The 24,678-nt window shown below is 37.6% G+C and overlaps 1 protein-coding gene across 2 annotated transcripts in view; it reads right to left on the bottom strand.

Moving 5' to 3' along the window:
* LOC117987577 (uncharacterized) overlaps window positions 1-24,678 on the bottom strand; it is an 80,339-nt gene that overhangs the window by 29,374 nt on the left and 26,287 nt on the right. Inside the window, exons 3-5 of one of the 2 annotated variants that reach the window (XM_034974603.2) lie at window positions 7,544-7,761; window positions 3,290-3,428; window positions 271-420 (exon numbers count right to left, since the gene is read on the bottom strand). In XM_034974603.2, coding sequence (XP_034830494.1) covers window positions 271-420; window positions 3,290-3,428; window positions 7,544-7,761 — 507 coding nt within the window. The remainder of the gene's footprint in view (window positions 1-270; window positions 421-3,289; window positions 3,429-7,543; window positions 7,762-24,678) is intronic. The other variant, XM_069502691.1, reaches the window with a different exon arrangement.

Here is a 24,678-nt window from a genome sequence, read left to right as displayed (position 1 = left end):
TATTATGGGCTAGTCTAGTCTAGACACAGTAATACAAAGTCAAGTCAAAGTCAAAGTCAAATGATTTATTCAAAATAGGTAATTAATAACTCTTTTTGATGGTCAGATGTTGGATTTCTAAGATGTGATAATTATTACGCATTATATTATACTGAAGGACAACCATACCAATTTGTAGCTGTTATCAAGCACTTTCTTGTAATTTTCTACAAGCTCTTGGCCCATATCTGATGCTTTTATAGACAACGTAATAACTCGAGGGATACTCACTTTCCTCTTTCATTCCCCGCGGCTGCGGGCATTGTATCGAGTCGTACTCCGTCCTTCCATACTGAGCAGAATATATGGCCACCCTCGAGTGTGGGTTACAGCTTAAATGAAGCACGTCGTTCTCGCAGCCCACTTTACTTCGGAACTCATCTGCCAAAGGAAACTAAACCTTACTACATTCCATCAAGCCTCAAATTTAATTAACAATTGATGCTACATATAAAGCTTTCAGCGACTCAGTATTTTCTTTTTTCTCTACAATGTTTCCAAGAATTAAAACTCTGCACTTAAGTGTATTGCGTGTGAATTCTGACGTATTTTAATGTTTACACGTACTAGACGATGAAGACAGCAGACAGTTAATGCAATTTCAATTTTTTAATTAAATGATACCTACTCCAGTGGCTCCATTAGTTTGATTTATTTGCCTACCTAACCTACCTATGAAACCTACTTGTGAGTTTTCTTATAAATGCAGACGAGAAATAATCAAATTAATTCGGGGATATCTTCAATATATAAAAGGAAAAGGTGACTGACTGACTGACTGACTGACTGACTGACTGACTGACTGACTGACTGACTGACTGACTGACTGATCTATCAACGCACAGCTCAAACTACTGGACGGATCGGGCTGAAATTTGGCATGCAGATAGCTATTATGACGTAGGCATCCGCTAAGAAAGGATTTTTGAAAATTCAACCCCTAAAGGGGGGAAATAGGGGTTTGAAATTTGTGTAGTCCACGCGGATGAAGTCGCGAGCATAAGCTAGTTAACACATAAATCACATTATGATGTACCTTGGATCTAATTTTAATACACATATATCCATATTATCTGTTCTTAATATTATAAATCCGAAAGTGTGTCTGTCGGTCTGGTAGCTTTTCACGGCATCTTAATCAATTTTGACGAAATTTTGTACAGAAATAAATACCTTGCATCCAGAAGGCGGACATAGGCCATGTTTTGTCCCTTAGGGGTTTTTGAAAACTTAAATCCACAGTTCCTAAATCGTCGGCATTATTTATTTTGTAGGTACAGAGATAACTTGCAACACAGGTATAGGTTACTTTGCAGCCCGGAAATTCAAAGAGCTCCCACGGGATCATTAAATATCCTAAATCCACGCGGAAAAGGTCACAGACATCATCTATTTTAATAATATGATAATTTATGTTTTATCTGGGAATAACCTCTATAAAATTATGAGGTAAAAAAAACAACTAGCCTTCCTGAAACTGCGGTATGAAAAATAGATGTCAGGGGTTCAATTCCATTTCAGTTCTTGAAAGAAAGTGTCAGCCACCCCGCAACTTAATAGAAGTCAAAGGTAGTGGAACAAGATAAAATCGCGGTACCGCATTTCTACATCACATTTACTCCTTTACTTTTATTGACTTGCATAGAATTTTATTGGCGGATCTCGAAAGTGCTTCAAAAAGTCGTCGTCGCGTCGAGTGCTAGGGACAAGAATTTTATCGCGCAGAGGTAAATAAAGCATTGTAGCGATAGCGTTGAGGTTACATATGTGAAGTGCAACGTTATACTAAACGCGCACGTGATATTGCAGCGTTGGAAATGGCGCACGATAGTTGAAGTCCGGCAGCAGCGGCTCCTATCTGCACATTTTTGCATGCTGTTTCTTGTATAATAATTTCTAGGAGCTACGTAATTAGCGCGACACATACAATGCGCTACGAATATGAGTAGGTATGGGACCTACTCATATTCGTCGCGCATTGTATGTGTCCGCGCCTTAAGATATATAATGTGTCTTGTGATATTTAGACAGGGTCGGCAAACATAGCTACCTACCTAGATATCTAATGGGAATATTGGTCAATTTACGGAGATACCGCTATCTAAAAAATATGGGTATCAGACTATCTTTAGGTACATAATATAACTAGTAGGGCGCGTGGGTGCGCAGACCACTGAAGTGGTCCGCGAGCGTGCAGCGTTGCTTTTACAAAACGCGGACAAGCGATACAAACAATTTCATCGACTAATCAATTTTTTTTTTTTTTTTTATCAACTTGGAAATGGCAGCCATTTTAATTTTCATTTCGACTAAGTAAAAGAAGAAGAAGAAGAAGATAAAGTAGTGAAAACCCTAGATAGAATCATCTCTGATTTTTGTTATTTAGCAAAGGTTGGCAACCTTAGCACGAATGGTAGCAATTTAGACAAGAAAATTCCCTTTGCATGTTTTAGCGAGCATAAGAGGTTAATGGTGTCAGAATATTATAATCGGTGCCAAGGAATCCGCTGACCTGCTCGGAATGGTGCCAACCTTATTTTGAAGGGTTTGCGGATTTCAAAGACATTACGTCTAGCAATCAATAATGCTGTTTACTAACTACTGAAGGAATAGCATCTAAGCTTGCCCCTTATCGGAGCAGGCGAGGATGCTCTGTACATTACTATTTGCGGTCCAGTTATTTTAGTTTAATTTATATAGTCTTTAATATTAGTAATTAAGTTTCTACTGAAGGAATGGAAAAGGGAGACGACAGAGCTTTGACGACATTCCTGGGGCAGTGGGGGTAAGGGTATCAGTGGGAGGCCCCGGGTTCGATTTTATGTCAGGGCAATTTGGGAATCTATAATTTCTAAATTGCCTCTGGTCTGGACTGGTGTGGACGTGAGAGGCTTCGGAGTGGCCTTCCTCGGTGGCCACCCTCAGCGCATATTGGGAGGCTACGGCCTATACGAGATTTCTTAAGAACATATCCGTTGTTTTGCGTGAAGTCTTATGCTATCCATACTAATATTATAAATGCGAAAGTGTGTCTGTCTGTCTGTCTGTCTATCTGTTAGCTTATTACGGCCCATCCGTTCAACCGATTTTGACGAAATTTGTTACAGAGATAGCTTGCATCCCGGGGACATAGGCTACTTTTTATCCCAGAAAATCACAGAGCTCCCACGGGATTTTAAAAACTTAACACCACGCGGATGAAGTTGCGGACATCATCTAGTTAAAAATATAGGCAATGATTGATACTTACAAGGACGGCATTTGTACGCCACTTCGACGAACCTTCTTGACCCTGGGCAGGGGTCGACCCCAAAGGCTTTCGGGCTGGTGTGGAATTTGCACTGCCTCTTCTTTTGACACGCTTCCACCACGGTCTGCAACAAGGAATACTGTCGCACATTAGTTAGTATGCCGATCATATTTTAATTAAAGAGCCTCAATAGCTCAACGGTTAGAGGAGCGGACTGAAAACCGAAAGGTCGCCGGTTCAAATCCCACCTTTTGCACTATTGTTGTACCTACTCCTAGCACAAGCTTAACGCTTAGTTGGAGAGGAAAGGGGAATATTAGTCATCATTGGCTAATATTCTTTTTCATAATAAAAAAAAAGCTGTACAGATTCGCTCTGAGTCACTGGGCCTGGGCATGTACAGTACGCGGCAGAAAATAATGTATATCAGCCTTTAGAATGAAATTTCGGCTCTGTAGAGCGTTCTCTGTCACTCATACCTATATGAGTTTTGTCAGTCTCAACGACAGAGACAATGCTCTACAAATCCGCTATCTCCTTCAAAACTCGATGTACATTATTGCTTATATTTAGGTATATTATCTCTTCTTTTTTATATTAATTTTCTGATAGTAATATATCCACTTGATACTTTATTTTATCCAGTAGGTACAACCAATAGCTCGTTGAAGTGTTTTTGGATTGATCTACTATTCAGGTTAGCATGCTTGCATCTAATTTTAATTTACCACCTTATGGTTAATTTGTCTTAGAATTAAAAAAAACTATTATTTTGTACATTATGTTTTTTTGTAAAAGTAAGTACATATTTCAATAAAAAATGTCAAGTAAAAAAGTCAATTTACCTATAGCCACGGAATAGCGGGTTGGTAGTAATAAAAGAAAAATAGCTCGAAGTCCTATAAACTTACAAAAAGCAACATTGGTATTTCTAGTCATACACCGAGTAAATGACTGGTAATTTGCCGGCTGAATACCCATCCAGTAACAAAAGTAGGACGTTTGCGAAGCATTTTAAACGTCGATTGAGTGGTTTTTGGCATGTCGCTACATCCAGTCGGGCTTTTACGGCTCAATCCGTGACGTGATTCAACAATACGACTTTTTTACGGTGAGTCGGCGGTCTTTATACCTTTTAACCTTTGGATAACGTCATGCAGGTAATGGAAAATAAGTGATTTACGGAACGGTATGTGCATAACTTGTTAGGGACGTAAAGAAAGTTTTTCGCGTAAAAAGACGGCTGAGCTTGTACCTGCGCAGTAGGCGATTTATCAATCTATTTGGTAGTAGATACGTAACAACAATAGTCTAAAGTAGTCTAAAAACTCAACCCTGATGCTGTAAGTAATTACATTCTTAAATCGTGGTGATCCCATGGAATTTCTAGCATTGAAATGTTTTTACGAAATTTGGTACTTGCATCTCAGGGACGGGCTACTACGGATAGGCTACTTTTTGTCCCGGAAATTGAAAAGTTCACACGGGTTTATAAAAGCCTATTTCCACGTGGGCTAAGATATCTATGCGTAAGTAAAAGTGAAATACCTATAGGTAAACAAAAATTCTCAAACTTTTTTTGTTCAGGCTTTTCCGCGAATCGACTTCGTTCAATCCGATTTATTTACAAAGTTCTCAGAGTATTTGTGTATCCACATTAATATACTGTAAAACCAACAGCAAAAACATAATATTACTGTCCACTGGTCCAGAATAGAGAATTGAATGGGTTTCATTCGAATATCCATCGAATTTTAAGCGATTAAGGCATAAAATATATGAAGCAACGTAGGCAAAATTTGCTTGCTTTATAAATGGAATATCGAAAGATAGATATGCTATGGGTACTTAATACTAGAAGAAGTATATTAAGTACCCAGTTTTACCTGGGTTAACTTAACTTAATCCAAGATTGTATGAATAAAGAATTTGACGTTTACCTACACCTAGGCCTACCCAACTCTGTCTAGGTAGTATTCGAATGAACATAAAAAAAATTGAATTCGAGGTTTACTACACCTAGGCCTAACAAACTCTGTGTAGGCAGTAGCTATTTAAAAAACTAAATGATTCGTGTGTTTTTTTTTTCAATGAACTACGCCAGAAGACTCGTTTCATCGTCTCGTCATTCAGCTTCACCACTCAATCATCGTTTCGATACGGCGCGGTGGTCGCAGCTCGCTTCGCTCCACTCGGGTTTGCTTTATTCAAGAGCTTCTTCGCGGGCTTCTGATTTCACGTTTTGCATAAACACTTTAGGAGTAGGGCAGACCAGACTACGTGGAGTTGGGGTGGTCAGGATTTCATTCTAGGCAACTTAGCTACTACTAGGTACATGATTTTTAATTTTACTAATTAATCTAACACAATTCATCGCCCCTTAAGGAAAACTTAGATGTATACGGGCAGACGTAGTAATTACAAAAATCTCTAACACGGATAAACGCTCAATTCAAATTTATTTTAGTTATAAAATTAGTTGGAGTATGCACGACTTTCGAACCCGTCTGGGATCCTTTTTCAAAGGGGCTCTGCTCGCAACGCGACGCAAAAGAGACTGTTATTTAAGTTATATTTGGAGTTCCAAAGCGATTGGGTAAAGTATAAATTGTATATCTTCAAGGCAATCGTGAATAGGCATCTTCTAGGCAAGCGTGTTCCAACTTGTGACCTAACTGTTGCTCAGTTTCGCAGGCATGATTTTCGCCAGCCTATCTTACAAGAATAATAAAAAAATAAACCCAGATAAACTTAAATTGACCCGTTCTTCTAGCATTCGCCGTGGCCCGTAACAGATATATTCTTACGCTGTCATAATAATCATTATACTCCTTTGTATTTCACTCCGCAGTAGGCATATAATAATAGACTGAAACAATATCTTTTATAACAAAGAGAAGAGAGAAAATTCTCGAAAGACGTTTGCCACTCGAGAGCCATTTTCTCCGACGTGAAGGGGGTCAAGTGTTGAACAAGATAAGCCAAGAGGTCGTATGCTAATCAGTAAAGTAGGTTCCGGTGATTTTTTAAATATATTATGAGCACTAACTAACCTACAGCTAACTATAATAACCTGCACACGTTTATTATTTTTTGCCAGTTTATTTTTATTGATTTTTCACTTGTGTTGCGGTTTCGTGGACACTGACAGTTGGCCTTGTCCACAAGTTCAAAGTCACTCAGCGGGCTATGGAGCGGGCTATGTTGGGTATCTCTCTGAGGGACAAAATCCGTAACGAGGAAATCCGTAGGAGAACCAGAGTGACCGACATAGCCCAACGAATAAGCCAGCTGAAGTGGCAGTGGGCAGGCCATGTCTGCCGCAGAACCAATGGCCGATGGGGCAGACGTGTTCTGGAGTGGAGACCGCGTATCAGCAAGCGCAGTGTGGGACGACCTCCAACTCGCTGAACTGACGACCTTAAGAAGATAGCGGGAAGTGGGTGGATGAGGAAGGCGGAGGATCGTGTGTGGTGGCGTGCTCTTGGGAAGGCCTATGTACAGCAGTGGAAGCAAACAGGCTGATTGATTGATTGATTGCGGTTTCTTTGATGAAAGATGTCTGTTTGTCTGTCTATTTGTCTGCTGGTCTGCTAGTTTTTTACGGCCCATTCACAGGCTATTTCTTCCCCGGAAAATCAAAGAGTCCCCAGGATTTTTAACAAAACCTAAACCCACGAGACGAGGTTGCGCGCACCATCTAGTATAAATATAGTAAAAATAAAAAGAAAAGCTGACTAACTGACTGACTGATTAACTGATCTATCAACGCACAGCTCAAACTACAGAACGGATCGAGCTGAAATTTAGCATGCAGATAGCTATTATGGCGTAGACATCCACTAAGAAATGTTTTTTAAAAATTGAACCCCTAAGGGGGTAACATAGGGGTTTGTAATTTATGTAGTTCACGCGGAAAAAGTCGCGAGAATAAGCTAGTCTTCTTCTATATATAAAAATGAATCGCTGAATGTGTTGCTGATCGCAAATCTCGAAAACAGCTGAACCGATTTCGCTAATTCTTTTAAAAAATTGCCTGAAAAATAATCGACTGATAGGCGGTACGAAGTTCGCCGGGGCAGCTAGTGTAATATTAATTATGATTAAATAATTTTTAAATATCACCTGCAGGCAGGAATCGAACCTGCATCTTCTGGGTTCGCGCCCGATGCGTTGACCAACTCGGCTACGGTTTCGCTTACCGCCAGTGACGTGTGATACGTAATATGTTCTCTCAGTACTTATTATGATTACCTGTAAAGTACTTGGCCAAGTACACGACGTGTCTCCGACAACTTCCACCGCCACTGGCTGGTACTCCGTCAGCTCTGATGAACATGAGCTTTGTGACGCCGACGTCCCATATTGTGCTACTTGTATGCTAATTGTTGTGCCCCGTGGACATATAAGAGTCACCATCTCTTCGTCGCACGCCGCTTTCTGGTGAGTTCGGAGCGTTCCAAGGAGTAATTCTGAGGACAAAAGCATACAATAAATATGCGAATGATAAAACTAATGGTATTCATTTTAAAAGACAATGAAATTATTAAAAAAATACGTGTTTTTTCACTTTTGATAAAGATAACAAATCTACTGAGCTCCATGTAACTGAATTCAAAAATATGTATAATATGGGCAACTCAGTAAATAAATCACTTGAACAAATTTTTCAAAAGAATAAGTGTTTGTCATTCACTGACATTCATGAAATTCATTAATGATTAGTTTTTAGTAAAAGCGGTAATAGCATAACGGATAGGCGTAGGCCTCTTATATATATATTATCCAGGGTTCAGTCCCGGGCACGCGCCTCTAATTCTTTGGAGTTAAGTGCGTGTAAGCAATTAAAATATCACTTGCTAAAACATTTTGAGAAAACCTGCATATTTGAGTGTTCTTTATATTATTCTCGAAGATGTAAGAAGTCAACCAAACCGCACTTGGTCAGCGTGATGGAGTATAAGGACTACAATATGGTGACATGTTGCCGATTTTAGCAATTTATAATGAAATAATTATTTATTAAAGCACTTCTGCTTCTTTGCCAGTTCTATACCTATTCTCAATTCCGTGGTCATTGCCTATTGAAAAAGTGTAAAAAGAGCCCCGATGGCAATCGATCTAAGTAAAATGTGATGGATCGCCCAATTTGGAGTTGATTAATGAGCAAATAAACACTGTCGAAATGCTAGGTTTTTATTAATTTAATATCTGTTAGGTGAATGATGATGCAAATTATTAGTAAAGAGCATTTTATGAATTAAGTTTTATTAAATATTTTGTACATATTCAATTATGGTCAATTAATCAGCATAATTAATATTAATATAAACAATTATTTAAGGATATACCATCTCAAAAATCATCGAATTCAATACGTATAATATAAAGTCTCTAGCCCTAAAAGAAATTAGAACTGCCATACAATTTTATGATGCAACAAAAGAATATATATATAATATATATATTTATATATAGTATATATTTATAGACTAGCGCTCGGCTGCAATCAGACCTGGTGGCAAGTGATGATGCAGCCTAAAATGGAGCGCGCTTGCCTAGAAGATGCCTATTCACTCTTGACTTGAAGGTACCCATTTTATAATTGGATGCTGGAAGGAAAGAAGAAGAAAGAAAACTTTTATTTGATCACTACACACACTACAATAAACCTTAAAAACTAATAATGGAAGCGTGTTCCAAATCTTAGCGGTACGAAATATAAACTTCGAAGGATTTTTGTTACACTTTCAACCATAATAGAAAACGAAGCATGCGTTTGGGACTAACGTCCATCGTGTTGGAACGCTGCATCGCTTGCGACACGGCACGGCTTTGCCGGTAGGATGCTAACAAGCCACGGCCGAAGCTTCCCACCAGACCAAACCAAAGCTAATTAAGAAATTATAAATTAAGAATCGAATGAAGGAGGAGCCCCGCTTATAAGCTTACCACAACGCACACCTCTGCCCCAGAAAAGTCAAAGGGTATTTTTTTATTTTTTTTTATGTGTTCCTTCCTTGGTCGGTACTATGAATGGCTTTTTTTGCCTTTTTCGTTTTACTGTAATTTATTGTTACTTGCTACACTTAAGTGCAGTTCGTTGGGGATTGGGTAGGATCGTTGGAAAGGGTAATTGTATAAAAAAGAAGAAAAACAAAAAGCCCTGAAACTATAATATTCTATTACCGACGAAGGTACGCATGTTAATCAGTATGGCCGGACGTGATCTGATTCAGTTAATCGTGATTAGCGCTACGATGTCGCTATTTGCATAATTTCTATTGGCTTTCCGCAAACCCTCAAAGGTAAAGGCATATTTGCCTAACAGCTATGACCGGACGTAGTAATGAGATGCAACAACACCTGCGTGGTGCAGTTCGAGATAAGGTTTACATTTCAAGAGTTTTCTACTGTTATTTTATCATTTACACGATATTATGAAAAAAAATTTAGAATAGAAGAAATAAAATATATTTTTATTATTTAGGTACCTTCTGGCTTATAGGTATAATCGATATTTTCAGTGTCACGGAATAATCTATCAATTCATTCTGTTTTGATAAGTGCATGATTCATAGGTCCGACGAGACCTGCCGACCTGCGATTGATCATTTTAAATTTATGAGCACGGTTCGATAAGTTCACGCTATCATGTATCATGAGCTAATAATTCACAGGTAGCATGTGAAAAAATTATACGTGAAAAGCCTGTTCATATGTACCTAACACTATTGCTATCTTACTTTGAAAAGATCACGAAACAAAATTGATAAAGTTGAAAATTATTAATTACATTTTAGTCCCGCATTTTAGAATGGCTTTTCGGCTTTGTATAGCCGAGCGTTGTCTCTGTCACTCATACCTATATGACGTTTTGTCGGTCTCAACGACAGGGACAACGCTCTACAAATCTGCTGTCTCCTTCTAAAGGTCAATGTACATTAGTTTCGGCCGCGTACTGTATAGCTTTCGTATGTTAGTATCGTAATCCCATAAAATGTTATCGTGGCCACACACAACTGAACGTCTGTTGATAATAAAAGTTGTGGGATAAAAATATTTACAACAGCCAACTGTTCCAAGCCCTCGGGCGAAGTCATTTAAGACAACGGGTCATTAAGGGTATGTCATCTATTTATAGAGTACTCGTATTTCATACCCGAAGAGAGGCGTAATAGGGCGCACGTGGCGAATGATCGACCACGCTTTTGACATGTGGTCCAAGTCACAGGGCAAAGCGATTTTTATTCGTAGTGTTTTCCAAACATACTTTTAGTTTGGCTGTCATTTGAATACCTACTAACCAATGTACAGCTTGGTCTAGTCTAGTGGATTTAAGTTTTTTTAAATCCCTTTGATTTTCCGGGACCAAAAGCAGCCTACGTCCTTCCTCGGGATGTAAGCTATCTCTGTATTAACATGTATTCGACAAAATTGGTTAAATAGATGGGCCTTAAACGGCTAGCTGACAGACATACACACTTTTGCATGTATATGATTATTAGTATGGATTGTGATATCCAAATATTTATGGATTATAAAAATATAATAAAATGATATAAAATATAAGGCAGAATAAAATTTTATACAAAAAATTTAAACGTGAGCTCGTTTTAAAACAAATTAAAGTGCTTTCAAAGTGCTTCCTAAATAATAGCTTATTAACCATTATACAAAAACTTTATTACTAAAACTTAATTATATTTTAATGGATTTTGCATTCAAATCTAAAATTATAATGAACTAGAATCAAGATGATGGCCGCGACATCATTGTCTGGATTTATGTTTCTAAAAATCCGATATTTTTATTTTTATTTTATGTATCCGTGTAAAAAAATCACGTCGGTCTAATGCTCCGTTGCGTCACGAATGAAGGAAAACTCAATAAACGAACGAACAAACACTTTTGTATTTATAATATCACTAAGATAACAAGACTTACCGAAATAAATTTTTCAAGCTTTACAGTTTCAGACTTTAAGAAAAGTGGGAAATTTTTTGACGTAGATAATAAATACCATTAGCAGTGTTTTTTTTTTAATTCAGATTCAAGTTACGATTATATATTAGCCACCAGCACAAGGTAGCAGATATTATGTGTACCTACGTCAAAAGTAGATTGTACAGTGTACACATTAATCCCCAGACATTTTGTTTCTCAGAAAATATGTAATGTCTGGCGGTCTTGGGATCTTACTCTGTTTTATTTTAACCAAAATAGTACGCTTCAAACCGTATTCAACTAGTTTAAGGGGCTCTTAAAATAGGAATCTTTTTAAGTACCAGTGGTATTGCCCACTTGTACCAAACAAGGAGCATCTGTTTCGGTGCGGTTAACATGCATCCTACTTAAGGGGATGCTTCACGAAATAATTAAACACGAACGAGGTATAGATACCTATACTTAGCACACCATTTATCTTTGTCACGTTTGGGGTATAAATTTTTGAAAGCTGGAAGTATTCGAAACTTGCGAAGAAGTGACTGAAGTAATTTGCATTTTTTATATTGTCTTTCTGTTATTTTTATTGTCTAAATTCTTTTACAACTTCAGACTTGATATAAAATTGATCTATCATCCCCTCCATTGGCATTAGGTAGTTCGACGATCTCCCTAAGGTAGTGGTGAGTGGTCTTTTGAATAGGAGGTCCCGGGTTCGATTCCTGGCCTGGAAATTTCGTGATTTATAATTTTTGAATTGTGTATGTAGTTATTATTCAATTATTGTAAAAATACACGTACAGTACGCGGCAGAAAGTAATGTATATCGACCTTTCGAAGGAGATAGCAGATTTGTAGAGCATTGTCTCTTTTTTTCTTTTTTTTTGAAAAGTTAGAGGTGCGTGCCCGGGATCGAACCCCCGACCTCGATTAGAAGGCGGACGTCCAAACCACTAGGCTATCACAGCTTCTCTGTCGTTGAGACCGACAAAACGTCATATATGTATGAGTGACAGAGACAACGCTCTACGAAGCCGAAATGTCATTCTAATGGCCAATGTAGTGTAATATGGTGTAACAATTTTTTTTTGGAAACAGTGTACCTATTACCAAAATGTTTTCCTTCATCAAGCAAAATAAGTACATTATTAGTTGCTTCAAACCCGAACGAATAGTGGGCAAAAGTGTGTTGTGCTTAGGCGGCTATCAACATTATACCTTTTCAAGCCATTAGTACCACATCGTCACCATGAGCAACCCATCGCCGGCTCACTACAGAGCACAGGCCTCCTCTCAGAGTCAGAAGGGTTTTGGCTATAGTCTACCACGCTTAGCCATGTGCGGATTGGTTAAAGGTACGTGGCCGGGATCGAACCCCCGACCTCCGATTAGAACGCGGACGTCCTAATAACTAGGCTATCACAGCTTTTTTTATAGCATTAGTAGGTACCTATAAATTACTAAAACATTGGAGATCTTAAAAGTTTCTCACGAAAAAGGGAAAGTCATTAATATAAGAACATTTGTTTTTATAAAAGAAACAAAAGAATGAAATTACTGCTCCAGCCAGACTCTTTAGGCTTTATGGAGCTATTTCAATTTCCAACAATCATTAATTGAATTTTAGCACCCATATATTGCTCGTAAATATTTATTACTTAGGCGAACTCAAAAAAGGAGCCTCTGTTTTCGGTCATTATTTAGGTTTAGCCCGCCCACAACCCAGTCGGAGCAAAATTTTATATTTGGCTTGACTAGATTATGCCCCCGACTAACGGCATAGGTACCTGTAATCAGTGACCTTATTATAAATGCGAAAGTGTGTTTGCTTGTTGGTTTATTGGTCTGTTGGTTTGTCCTTCAATCACGTCGCAACAGTACGGATTGACGTTATTTTTTGCATGTGTAAAGTTAATAAAGACTTTTATCTACTACTTTTATCCCGGAAAATCAAAGAGTTCCTACGGGATTTTTAAAAACCTAAATTAACGCGAACGAAGTCGCAGGCATCAGCTAGTTTATCGATAAGATACTTAGCAACGCTGTAATTAATTTTTATTATTATTAGTGTCTATTAAAAATATGTATAATTTTGTTGACAAACAACAACGTTGCTAAAAAGTTTATCGTTAGAGTCGATATTATGAACCTACAAAAGAATTTTTGCATGTTTGATTCATCTACAACAGTGGTCTATGCTACGACCTCGGCCCACTAAGAAAGGATTTTCATAAAACTCTCTTGAGCTAAGCCGGAGAGAGTCAGCTAGGCTACACTAATGAATAATATGTAAGCTCAAACATGCGACGCTGCAGCAAGTCAGATAGTTGATAACTGTGAGCTTGCACCAATGATTTCCATGTATTATGTATGTAGAAGTCATTGGTTTTCACCAAAAAACATTGAAACGTTGTGAATGTTTGAGAGGTCGTCGTAATGTGGCGACAGATGACTCGGATGAATCTATATTCTGTTGAATATTCGTTTGCACTGCAGAAAATCGAGTAAATTGACAGATTCCAAGATTCGATGAAATGGCAAACAAGCTATTCTTCAACACTAGTTACACAATTTTCAACATAATATTTTTGTGCAAATGATTCGTCGATGCAAACTCTCTCTTATAGAGAGAGATGTTATAGAGATCTTCCTCTAGATTCGTGTTTAAATTTTAAAATTAGTAGTTCAGTTTGAAATTGGAAAAGTGACGGCAACGAAGTCCTTTGTCCTCCTGAAGATATTTTTTTCATGTAGCCGTGAAATTAATAAAGGGAGTCAGGAAAGCGTAGAAATTGGTAAGTCATTTTTATTTCTTCCCATTTTATTATATAGCGGCCGTAAAGAGAATAATTTTTCACATAATACAATCTGAGGCTGTAACGTCATGGATCCAATTTTAGTGTGTACTTATGACTTTTTGAAAAAAATCCTAATACCTAATAAAAATTGTAAATGATAAAACCCTAGTAATATTTTACCTGAATCTGAAAATGTGTTTGTTAGTTGATTTGTCCTTCAATCACGCCGCAACATAGCAAAGATGGTTCTATTTTTTTGCATTTTATTTAAAGACCTGGAGAGTGACAGAAGAGAGAGGAGAGGAACAAGTCTCTTTTTTTATTCTAAGAGGAGGCTAGGTGGGTAGTGAATTAGTGATGATGGGGTAAGCTAACGAACAAGTTTAAGAAAGGAGCTAGGTAGGTATATTAATATTTATTTATTATTTAAAGAGCAACCGCCGAGTTTCTTGCTGGTTTTTCTCGGTAGGAAAGGCATTTCCGAACCAGTGGTAGATGCATCTGATTATTCGAAAGTACTTGTAAAAGTCTATTTGAATAAAAAAGATTTTTATTTATTTATTTATTTATTTCCCTACTAGGTGATGTCCGCGACTTCATACGCGTGGATTTAGGTTGTCAAAAATCCCGTGGGAACCCTTTAATTTCCCGAGATAAAAAGTAGCCTAATACCACACTCAAGGCCTTTAACTTTATCCATGCAGAAAATAACCTCGATCCATTGCGCCATTGCGACGTGATTGAAGGACAAACCAACAAACCAATAAACTAACAAACCAATAAACCAACAAACAAACACACTTTCGCTTTTACAATATTATATTTATGAGTATATACGCTAATCAACTATACAATAAACCACCTGACCGCTTATTTTCATTATAACAGATGGATTTAGAAAGTAATTAATATCGCAATTAAAACAAAACTACTAAATTCTGTAATAATTGACGAAACAATCCATCCAAAGAGTTATTTAATTAATCATCCACTATAACTGTATATTTAATAAAAATGTTCGTCTTAACCTTTGTAATATGGACGACCATGTAGTTCAAATAGATAATACACATCGCCGGCTCACTACAGAGCACGAGTCTGCTCTCAGAGTAAGAAGGGTTTTGGCCAAAGTCTACCACGCTGGTCAAGCGCGGATTGGCAGACTTCACACACCTTTGAGGACATTATGGAGAACTCTCAGGCATGCAAGTTTCCTCACGATATTTTCCTTCACCGTGAGCAGGTGATATTTTAATACTTAAAAACGCACATAACTCCGAAAAGTTAGAGGTGCGTGCCCGGGATCGAACGCCCGACCTCCGATTAGGAGGCGAAAGTCCTAACCACTAGGCTTAGCTTACATAGCTTAACAGAGTTTTACATTATTTTTTCCATTCTACGTTTTTCTGTACAAAAAAACGTAAAATTGAAAAGACCTTTTAGAAAAAAACTAAGTGAATTTTCCTTCAGTGCTCCGAGAAATAAGTATGTCCTGTTTTAGCGTTTAAACTATCGTGAGTGATTTCCATTATATATAATATCTGTCACATTGTGACAATCGCGACGCGTGCGCGAAATGACTCCCTTGAAAAAGGACCCCGGATGGGTTCGAAACTAGTCGGGCTAACGTCGACTAAACACGTGAGTAAAGCCGGGACAGATATTATATATTATGTCCTGTTTTGTAAGGAAAAGGCGCTTTAGAGGAACTAAGTAGACAAAGTAGCAGGAATCTTCCAGCTGCTATATTTATACTTCATTCACTTAAAAGACAAAGTAATAAATAAAATGTATTTCTCAATAACACTTACGATGATCAAAGAAAGTCTTACATTTGTAAGAATAAGCCCTACAGAAACGTGTTTGCCTAAGCGAACAATGCGTTCCTTTTGAAGTCGAGCGTGGTGAACCGTATTATTTATGTTCCCAGGAATCACTCTAAGGAGATCGTTTTACGTGCGTCAAAGAAAAAAAACCGCCCAAGTGCGAGTCAGACCCGCGCACCGAGTGTTCCGTACTACAGTCGTATCTTTTAGACATTTTGCACGGTAAATCATATTATACATACAAATAAAAAAATATCTGTTTTAGAATGTATGTACAGGTAAAAGCACTTTATTATGATACCCAACTTGGTATAGTAATCTTACTTTGAAAGTTGAAAATATTAATTACTTATTGGTTCAAGAACACTTTTTTTTTTTGCTATAAGACCACAGATTAGAGAAGTATCTTCTCTAATCTGTGTATAAGACCTACCTACCTGCCAAATTTCACGATTCTAGGAACGGGAAGTCCCCTATTCTTGACAGACACGACATGGACACGACAGACAGACAGACAGACAACGAAGTGATCCTATAAGGTTTTCGTTTTTCCTTTTGAGGTACGGAACCCTAAAAACCCTGACAGAGTAAGGGATGGCGTGACATTAACGTTCGAGGAACGTACGGCTGATGCCATCAAAACATTTTTACGACTACAACGTACATGGTCAATGGACGCGACCCCGGCTGATTTAGAGCCGTTCCGTTGAAAAACATAAAGAGTGCAGCTGTGGACATATGTACCTATGTCTAGTTTGAATGCTTGTTTGGATTTATAATTTACATTGTAATTAAATTCTTCGGCTTTGTCTTATACTTGGAGGAGTAGAGACACGCAAGTCCTCCGTAGAGGCAAGCGTGAAGTAGCGTCCGCGTATTGTATTGTATTGTATTGTAACTTGTATTTTAACATTTACATATCATAGTCAATGGACGTGACCCCGGCTGATTTAGAGCCGTTCCGTTGAAAAACATAAAGAGTAAGGGAAACGCTGGTATAGTCGTCAGTGTACCGATACCCGTCAGATTGTAAAAAATGGTCAGCTATTAATTTCTAGCAAAAAATAAATGAAAACTTTTTATGGCAACATATTTGTGATAGTATTTTCCATAAATTAGTATAACAACATTTAATCCCAACTATAATAGCGTTGGAGAAAAATGCATTCAAAGTTAGCATTTTCAAAATTTGTGTTTTTAGCCAGGTTTAGTCACTCAATCGTAGTCCTACATGCTAGTATTCGAAGAAAATTTTGAAACATCTATTGGTCACTCTGGTAAATCTGATTATTTTATACAACAGTCAAGTTAATTTTCTAACGAAATAATCTATAAATCTGTGTTTATTTTATTATTATTTATGATTTAACGCATGTGACATCAATTGGTACTTTGAAATCCCTACTTGACCCAATACTCGTCAAAATTCATACTATTTTGACGGTTACTGGGACACACTAGAAAAATGAACGTAATACCGACACTGTTCAATTTTAAACCTTATTGCAACGTGATAAGAGTTTCAGTTGCGGTACACAGACAGTGAATGTTTTGGACAGTTAATCTGTACTTAAATTGACCTTTAAATTGAAGATGCAATGTTTTTATTTTTTAACCTGACTACGACGAAGTTAAAGTTTTATAATTTTAGCATGCTGTGTAATGTTTATCTGTTCCCGTATATATTTGACCGAGCGAAGTGAGGTCTCTTAGTCTACTTGAGTGAAATGGCACTTGTCCGTCTGTCCGTCTGAGCCTTATAACTTCTGAATTACTGACCGCAATTACTTCAAATTTAAACATAATATGAAAACTGACGGCCTTTAGCTGAATATTACAAAAATACATACAAAAATATAAAAGCTTTATTTCAGCGGGGCTCTCATATGAAATAGGGAGTTTTAAAGTGGCGATTGAATTCGACGCTATATGTCAAACACGGTAACATATTAGAGATTGAAACGTGTGTATAACTTCAGTTATATCGTGCATCGAGACCAATAATTAATCTATGATATCGTGTACTTGAACAACAAAAATTAAAATCAGATATATGTTATAAAGAAACGAAATTATTTCATTTTTAATGGGCATCAGTATTTTTAACATAACTTTACAATAATCTTAATATTAGGTTGGGGAAAAAGTTTCTTCGCATTTTTAAGAAAATTCAAAAATAAATAAATTGTATAGTTTATTTACATTTAACTAAAGTATGTAGGTACCATTTTGTTCGATAACTTTTTGCCATCTTGTAGGTAGGGACATGATCCCATTGCTATAGAAATTTTGGGACTTCTGATCAAAATACCGCGACAAGTGATTTTGGCAGTCCTCTAGTGATGTTGAATAGAATAGAATAGAATAGAATGTTTTTTATTCATGTAAACTTTTTACAAGTGCTTATGAATAGTCAGGTAGTTTTAATTTACCACTGGTTCGGAATGCCGTTCCTACCGAGAAGAACCAGCAAGAAACTCGGCGGTTGCTCTTTGTAACCTGACACTGCCTAAAGAATTCTGAAGAGACCGAAACAGCTGGAAATCTGAAGGTGCAAGGTCAGGACTATACGGCGGATGCATTAATACCTCCCAGCCAAACTTTCTTAACTTTTGCTGAGTGGCTAAAGATGTGTGAGGTCTAGCTGCGTTATCATGATGAAAAACCGCACCCCTTCTGTTGATTAATTCCAGCCGCTTTCTCTCAACTTTTTGCTTTAATCTTATCAGTTGTTCGCAGTAGAGTTCAGAATCGATGGTCCTGCCTGGTGATAACAGCTCATAATGAATAATGCCCTTCCAATCCCACCACACACACAGAATCACCTTGTTGCGAGTTAACCCGGGTTTCGCCACAGTCTGTGAAGCCTGACCGGCCTTTGACCACGACTTTCATCGTTAAAGCAAGTGATTTAATGATTTCAAGCTTATTTCGTGGTTTAACGACATATTATTATGTAGATAACGGCTACATTCCACGATTAGTTTATTAATTTTATTTGTCGATATCTCGACCCAATTGCACGATCTTTGCAATTGGGTCTGGGCGATGGAGAGACTCTGAGCTTTTTTATGAAGTTTATAGTTAGCAATCATGTCTCAGAACCATATGTCAACAGGTATACATACCTACTCGTCTACAATGTCGAGTGCAGAGCTCTTAATGATTACTGGGTGGGGCAGGACATGAGCCTTAGTCATGATTTTTGTTTTACCCATGTCCATTTCTAGGCCCACCTGTTCTGAAGCTCTGCTGTCATTGAGCATTGCATTAAGGTCTTCCAGAGTCTCTGCAATAACGACTATACATTGTCATCGGCAAATCAAAGGTGAGTGATGTACTCGCCGTTAGTGTTAATGCCAAGACCGTTCCAATCCTGAAACTTAAAACAGTCTTCTAAAGCAGCGGTAAAGGGCTTCGGGGGGTTACGACTCCTTGCCTGGTCCACAATGCGGACTGACATCGTGGCGGTTTTCGTACAAGCACTTCAGCACTTGAATATGCCAGTAGTCGATTTGGCACCTCTATGGCGATCTCAATACAGCCTATGTTTCCAAGGAATCTAAGGCTTTTTCATAAAAACATTAAACAAAGTGGCCGATTATATTCTTCAGTCTTCTGTATAACCTGCCGCAGCGTGTGGATGTGATCCAGGTCCTGAAGCCCTTTCGGTATTTTTTGCTATCGAATTGAGTGGAGTTTCAAATGAGAGAGCGAGAAAATTTGGGGTTCATAAATATAAATATTAAAATATAACAAGCAACAGAAAAACAATTTTAAAAAGATGCCTATTTGACTAGTAGTCATCATCTCTATTTGAACAATATCTAAAAACAACTTGAACAATATAGTAGGTAATGCTACCTAATACTCGTAGGTGGACCCCCCACTACGTGGACGGACGATATCAAACGAGTCGCAGAGAGCCGCTGGATTCAAGTGGCGCAAGACCGTGGCGTGTGGAAGTCCCTACAAAAGACTTATGTCCAGCAGTGGACGTCTATCGGTTGATGATGATGATATATCATAGACAACGTAAACGGCCAAGGACGCGGCGCGGATTTCCCGCCATGGCTTGAAAGCCCAGAATTCAATAGTTTTTCATTTAAATCGACTAGTTAAATTTATATTTTACACATTTTCTCAGCTCGAATGGCGATGTAAAAAAAAATCACAACTTGAAAATGAAATTAAAATAAACCTTATGTCTACGGTAATAGAGTTTAAATTATTGTTAAAAATTGACGAGTTATGGGACGCATTGACGATAATTAGGACAAATCTGACGGATACTGGTACAAATCACTCATTTTTGTATTTTTTAATTATTTAATAACATTAATGAAACTTATTAATTCCAAAATTATATTTAATAAATACATTATAATATTTGCTTTCTTGTCATGTAATTTGTTTTGTTCTAAATTCACTAACAGCAACGTGGCAAAGCTGCAAAGTCAGCTAAATTGAGAAACCGACGAGTATTGGGACATTTCCCTTATATTGTTTCAGTTTATTTATCTTAGAACCTAAGCTTCTGGAAGAACCACTTGTTCTTTCCGCTCTTTTATCTCTCCTCGAAGCGCACTCTTGTGTTGAAGCGCAACTTCTTGCGTTCAGAGTGTAGCTGTGGACATATGTACCTATGTCTAGTTTAATGGCTCGTTTGGATTTGTAATTTACATTGTAATTAAATTCTTCGGCTTTGTCTTATACTTGGAGGAGTAGAGACACGCAAGTCCTCCGTAGAGGCAGGCGTGAAGTTGCGCACAGCGTACAGCCAAGTTAACATATTACCTAATATAATTCAGAACTATGAAGTATCGAATGGCGCGGCTTTCAAGTACTTTGTTTAAATAGCAAGTAAGGTCGGGTTAAAGAGCGAGTGGGCAGTTTACAATTATTAACAGGAATATAACATTTTGTTATATTATGATTTTTAAAAACTTAAATCCACGCGAACAAGCAATGACTGTAGTATACAAGTCATTGCGAACAAGCGAAGATAATAGTGGTGATAATATTTACGTAAACTTAAAACTGAAGCTACGAGGGTTCCAAACGCGCCCAGGTCTGAGAAGAGCCCACAACAAACTTATGTATTCATAAATAATTATAAGTATAAGTAAATAAGTATGTATCCGCGATTTATTTATTTAAGGGCATCTTATACAAGTAAAATCCTCTAAAATTGAATATTTCTTAGCATATTTTGTAGCCAATCCCTAGCTCAAACCATATAGACAGACAGTTCACAGCTTTGGTCGTTGTACTCATACAAGTGTAACGGCTTGTTTGAATTTACAATTCACATTTATTGCGAGCACTTCAAGTTGAATGTGTGGACTCTTTGTCTCTGACCTGTTTCTAAGTTTATTTTACACTTGCTAACACATACAGGAGCAGTCCAAGAACAACCAGTGCGACGACGTTTTCTCGCGGTTTTTGCAAACTTTTTTTAAATAAAATTGGCGATGAACATGAACATTTGCAGTACCAGAGGAACACCAATGCGCTGCCGGCCTTTTAGAAATTTGTTGGTCCGTCCCTTGAATAACCCCATGTTGTAATCTAATGGGAACACCGCTGAAGGGAGTTATTTATTTATTTTTATCTAATTCTATATAATATTTTATCTAACTTGCTTGAAAATTACGTTCCAACAAGTTAGTGAGGTGGCAGACGGTACCAGCGTGGTTTGTATCTTGTAATTATGATTTAATAATAAGTTAAAGGGCGAGTAATCACATTCAATATTTATCAGTAAAATGGGTACCTAGGTATTATATTTATGTAGTTTTTAATTATAATTAATTAAGTAGTTAAAGATGATAGTTTATTTTATTTAGCATAGATATAATATGAAAATCACTGTTGGGAACCAATGACTTCTATGAAAAGTTATTGTTGGGAACAAGTCTGTGAAAAAGCAAAGTTCCTCCTGAAAATGCTCCTCTATTCGTGCAGATTCGTGCTGAGATATTTGTTCTGAATTAATTTAATTAGTTTTAGTAAATATTTAATTAGGTACGACTTTGTAAGCGTATACCTACCTAGTACCTACTTCAGTAAATCGTAATTAGCGTTTTGTGCACAGCTAAATTTTTTATCTATCTATCGTTTTTATTGAAAAAAGGTTGAAAACGCTACCATATAAATGTTTCTGTCGCACACATACATGCATGCACATAATATACATACATCGCGACTTATATGTCACACTGGTTATGCTCGGGCTGCTTCTGGTTTTCTAAGTAAGGAAATAAACATCAATTCACGGAAATTCTAGGTAGTTACTGAGGCAAGAGCCACTATTTTAATGACTTAATTTACATTCATTATTTACACATAGCTATTAGCTAGCACTCTAAGTAAAATATGTGAACTCTCAGAAATAATGCATTGTTTTAGTTCGCCTTTACTCCAATCATAGCGGTCCAATTTTTTTTCTACTTATCGCCTCTGCTCTGAAGACTTATTTGATCTCATTTCACCCTCCTTTTCTACAACCGCACCGCATGCCACCGCAAACAATTTCACCCTACCACCTGGGTGTCTGGTGCACTACGACCGTCCGTTGTGTCAGGATCCTTTTTTCCACGCACATATGCAAGAACAACCTTGAACCACCACTTGTAGCCGTTTTAGATATATAGCACCAAATTCAATCTCCTCTTTAAAGCACCCCCCCCTTTCGTATTAGAGCCCCTCTGAATTAAAGCTTTTTATATTTTTTTATGCAATATTCGGCTGAAGGCCATCAGTCAAATAGACTCAGAGACCTCACTTCGCTCTGTCAATTAGTACCTAGTGTTACATAACAAGTTGCTTACCGTACCACCTAGTTATTTTGCGATACCACCTCGTATAATGAAGTCCTTTGTCTTTGATATGTGGCTAAAAGCGCTGTTGGACTTTCTAGTAGATATAGAACTCACTACAAAATGTTAAACTAAGGCGCTACGTAGTGGGTTTAATTAACGAAATTTTCACTGAACATTGTTGCTCAGAAGTTAAAGCTATCAAGTTAGATATAAAATAATGCTTACTATGCTGAAGCTTGGTAAACATGCATAAGTTTGTAAACAAACACTAGTTTATGCCCGTGACTTTGTACGCATGGACTACATAGTAATTAGTATAGGTCTATCTACCTACTTACCAAATTTCATGATTCTACGGTATACGGGAAGCACCCTATAGGTTTTCTTGACAGACACACGGACAAACGGACAGACGGACAGACATGCAGACATCCATACATACAGACAGACAGGTAGACAATGAAGTGATCCTATAAGGGTTCCTTTTGAGATACGGAACCCTAAAATGATTTTCAGAAATTCCACCCGAGAGAACCTAGGCGGCTCATCAAGTTACTAGACTCGGCTCAAAAGAAGCTCGTATGCTCAAATCCCAAACTCGAACAGTGTTTTAAACAACAGCTAGACTTTAACATCTCAAAGTTTAATTTACTGAGTTAGTCACGTTTAAGGCTGTTGAAAATATTATTTAAACGATTAGTGAACTAACTTCTCTGAACAAACAAACTCGGCGTAGGCTTTGCTCTGGACCCAAGGCTAGAACCTAGAACTATTTTAGGTTTAATAAAAGTCATCTAAAAGATTAGCGCCAGTAGTTTCAGCTGTGCGTTGATAAATTAGTCAGTCACCTTTTTCCTTTTATATATTTAAGACTAGATGATACCCGCGACTTCGTCTGCGTGGATTTAGGTTTTTAAAAATCCCGTGGGAGCTCTTTGATTTTCCGGGATAAAAAGTGGATTCTTTCCCTGGATGCAAGCTATCTCTGTACCAAATTTTGTCAAAATCGGTTGAACGGATGGGCCGTGAAAGGCTAGTAGACAGACAGACACACTTTCGCATTTATAATATTAGTATGGATTTCAACGGGATTTTTAAAACTTAAATCCAAGCGGACACAGTAGCGAGCATAAACTACATAGTTGAAAGTAAACCACAATTCTATAGCTATCTTTGCTATGCAAGAAAAAAGAAAGGTTACCTTTTTCCAATCCTTTCGCTAAAAAGCTATTGTACATTTCTGACCTCTTTGTGCGGAAAAAGAAATTTTACTATTTTCACAGAAAACTTCGCTTAGATAAATAGAACTAAATACAATGACTATTTTTTCCGCTGCAGAATTTCCTGGGCTTATTCACGAATTGTGGAATAAAACTAGATAGTTTGTTTGATGAAACATGCTTTGAATATACGAGGATAAGCTGAGATAGGATCAATTTGTTCAGTAGAAATATTATTTTCCAGTAGGAAGGAATAAATAGCCGAAAAATGACAAAAACGTATCCTTCTACAATTTTACATAAAGAATTACGAAATATATAAGTCCCGCAAATTGCTATTGCGCTGGAACCATGTCTCATTAACATCGAAATGACATCATTTTGACGTCAGCTGAAATAAAAATATACCATCAGCTCGAAACTTCAGTCTAGTGCTGACGTCATTAAAATGGCGGACACGCGCATTAGCAATTTGCGGGACTTACAAACGGAGGCATTTTCAAGGCAGGCCTGCTCCATTTTAGGTTGCTCTACACCAGACACCTACAACAACAACTATCTAGGTACTAGTCAACACATCTATTTGGAGTACAGTTCTTGCAATTCACGAAGACGAGTGAGCTTTACTTGTGGTTACGTCGTATACGCGGACATTACGTAAGTGTGCGTGCATGTCGGACCAATCAGTCGCGAGCAAGCGCTCACAAACGCACACATTTACTTTACCTTACGTATATCGATACGACTTAAACACAAGCATGAGCCACTCGCCTT

Source organism: Maniola hyperantus, chromosome 13 (assembly GCF_902806685.2).
Source record: "Maniola hyperantus chromosome 13, iAphHyp1.2, whole genome shotgun sequence".
Classification (NCBI taxonomy): Eukaryota; Metazoa; Arthropoda; class Insecta; order Lepidoptera; family Nymphalidae; genus Maniola; species Maniola hyperantus.
The sequence above is the reverse complement of the archived record's forward strand: the minus strand, read 5'-3'. Positions and strand labels throughout refer to the sequence as shown.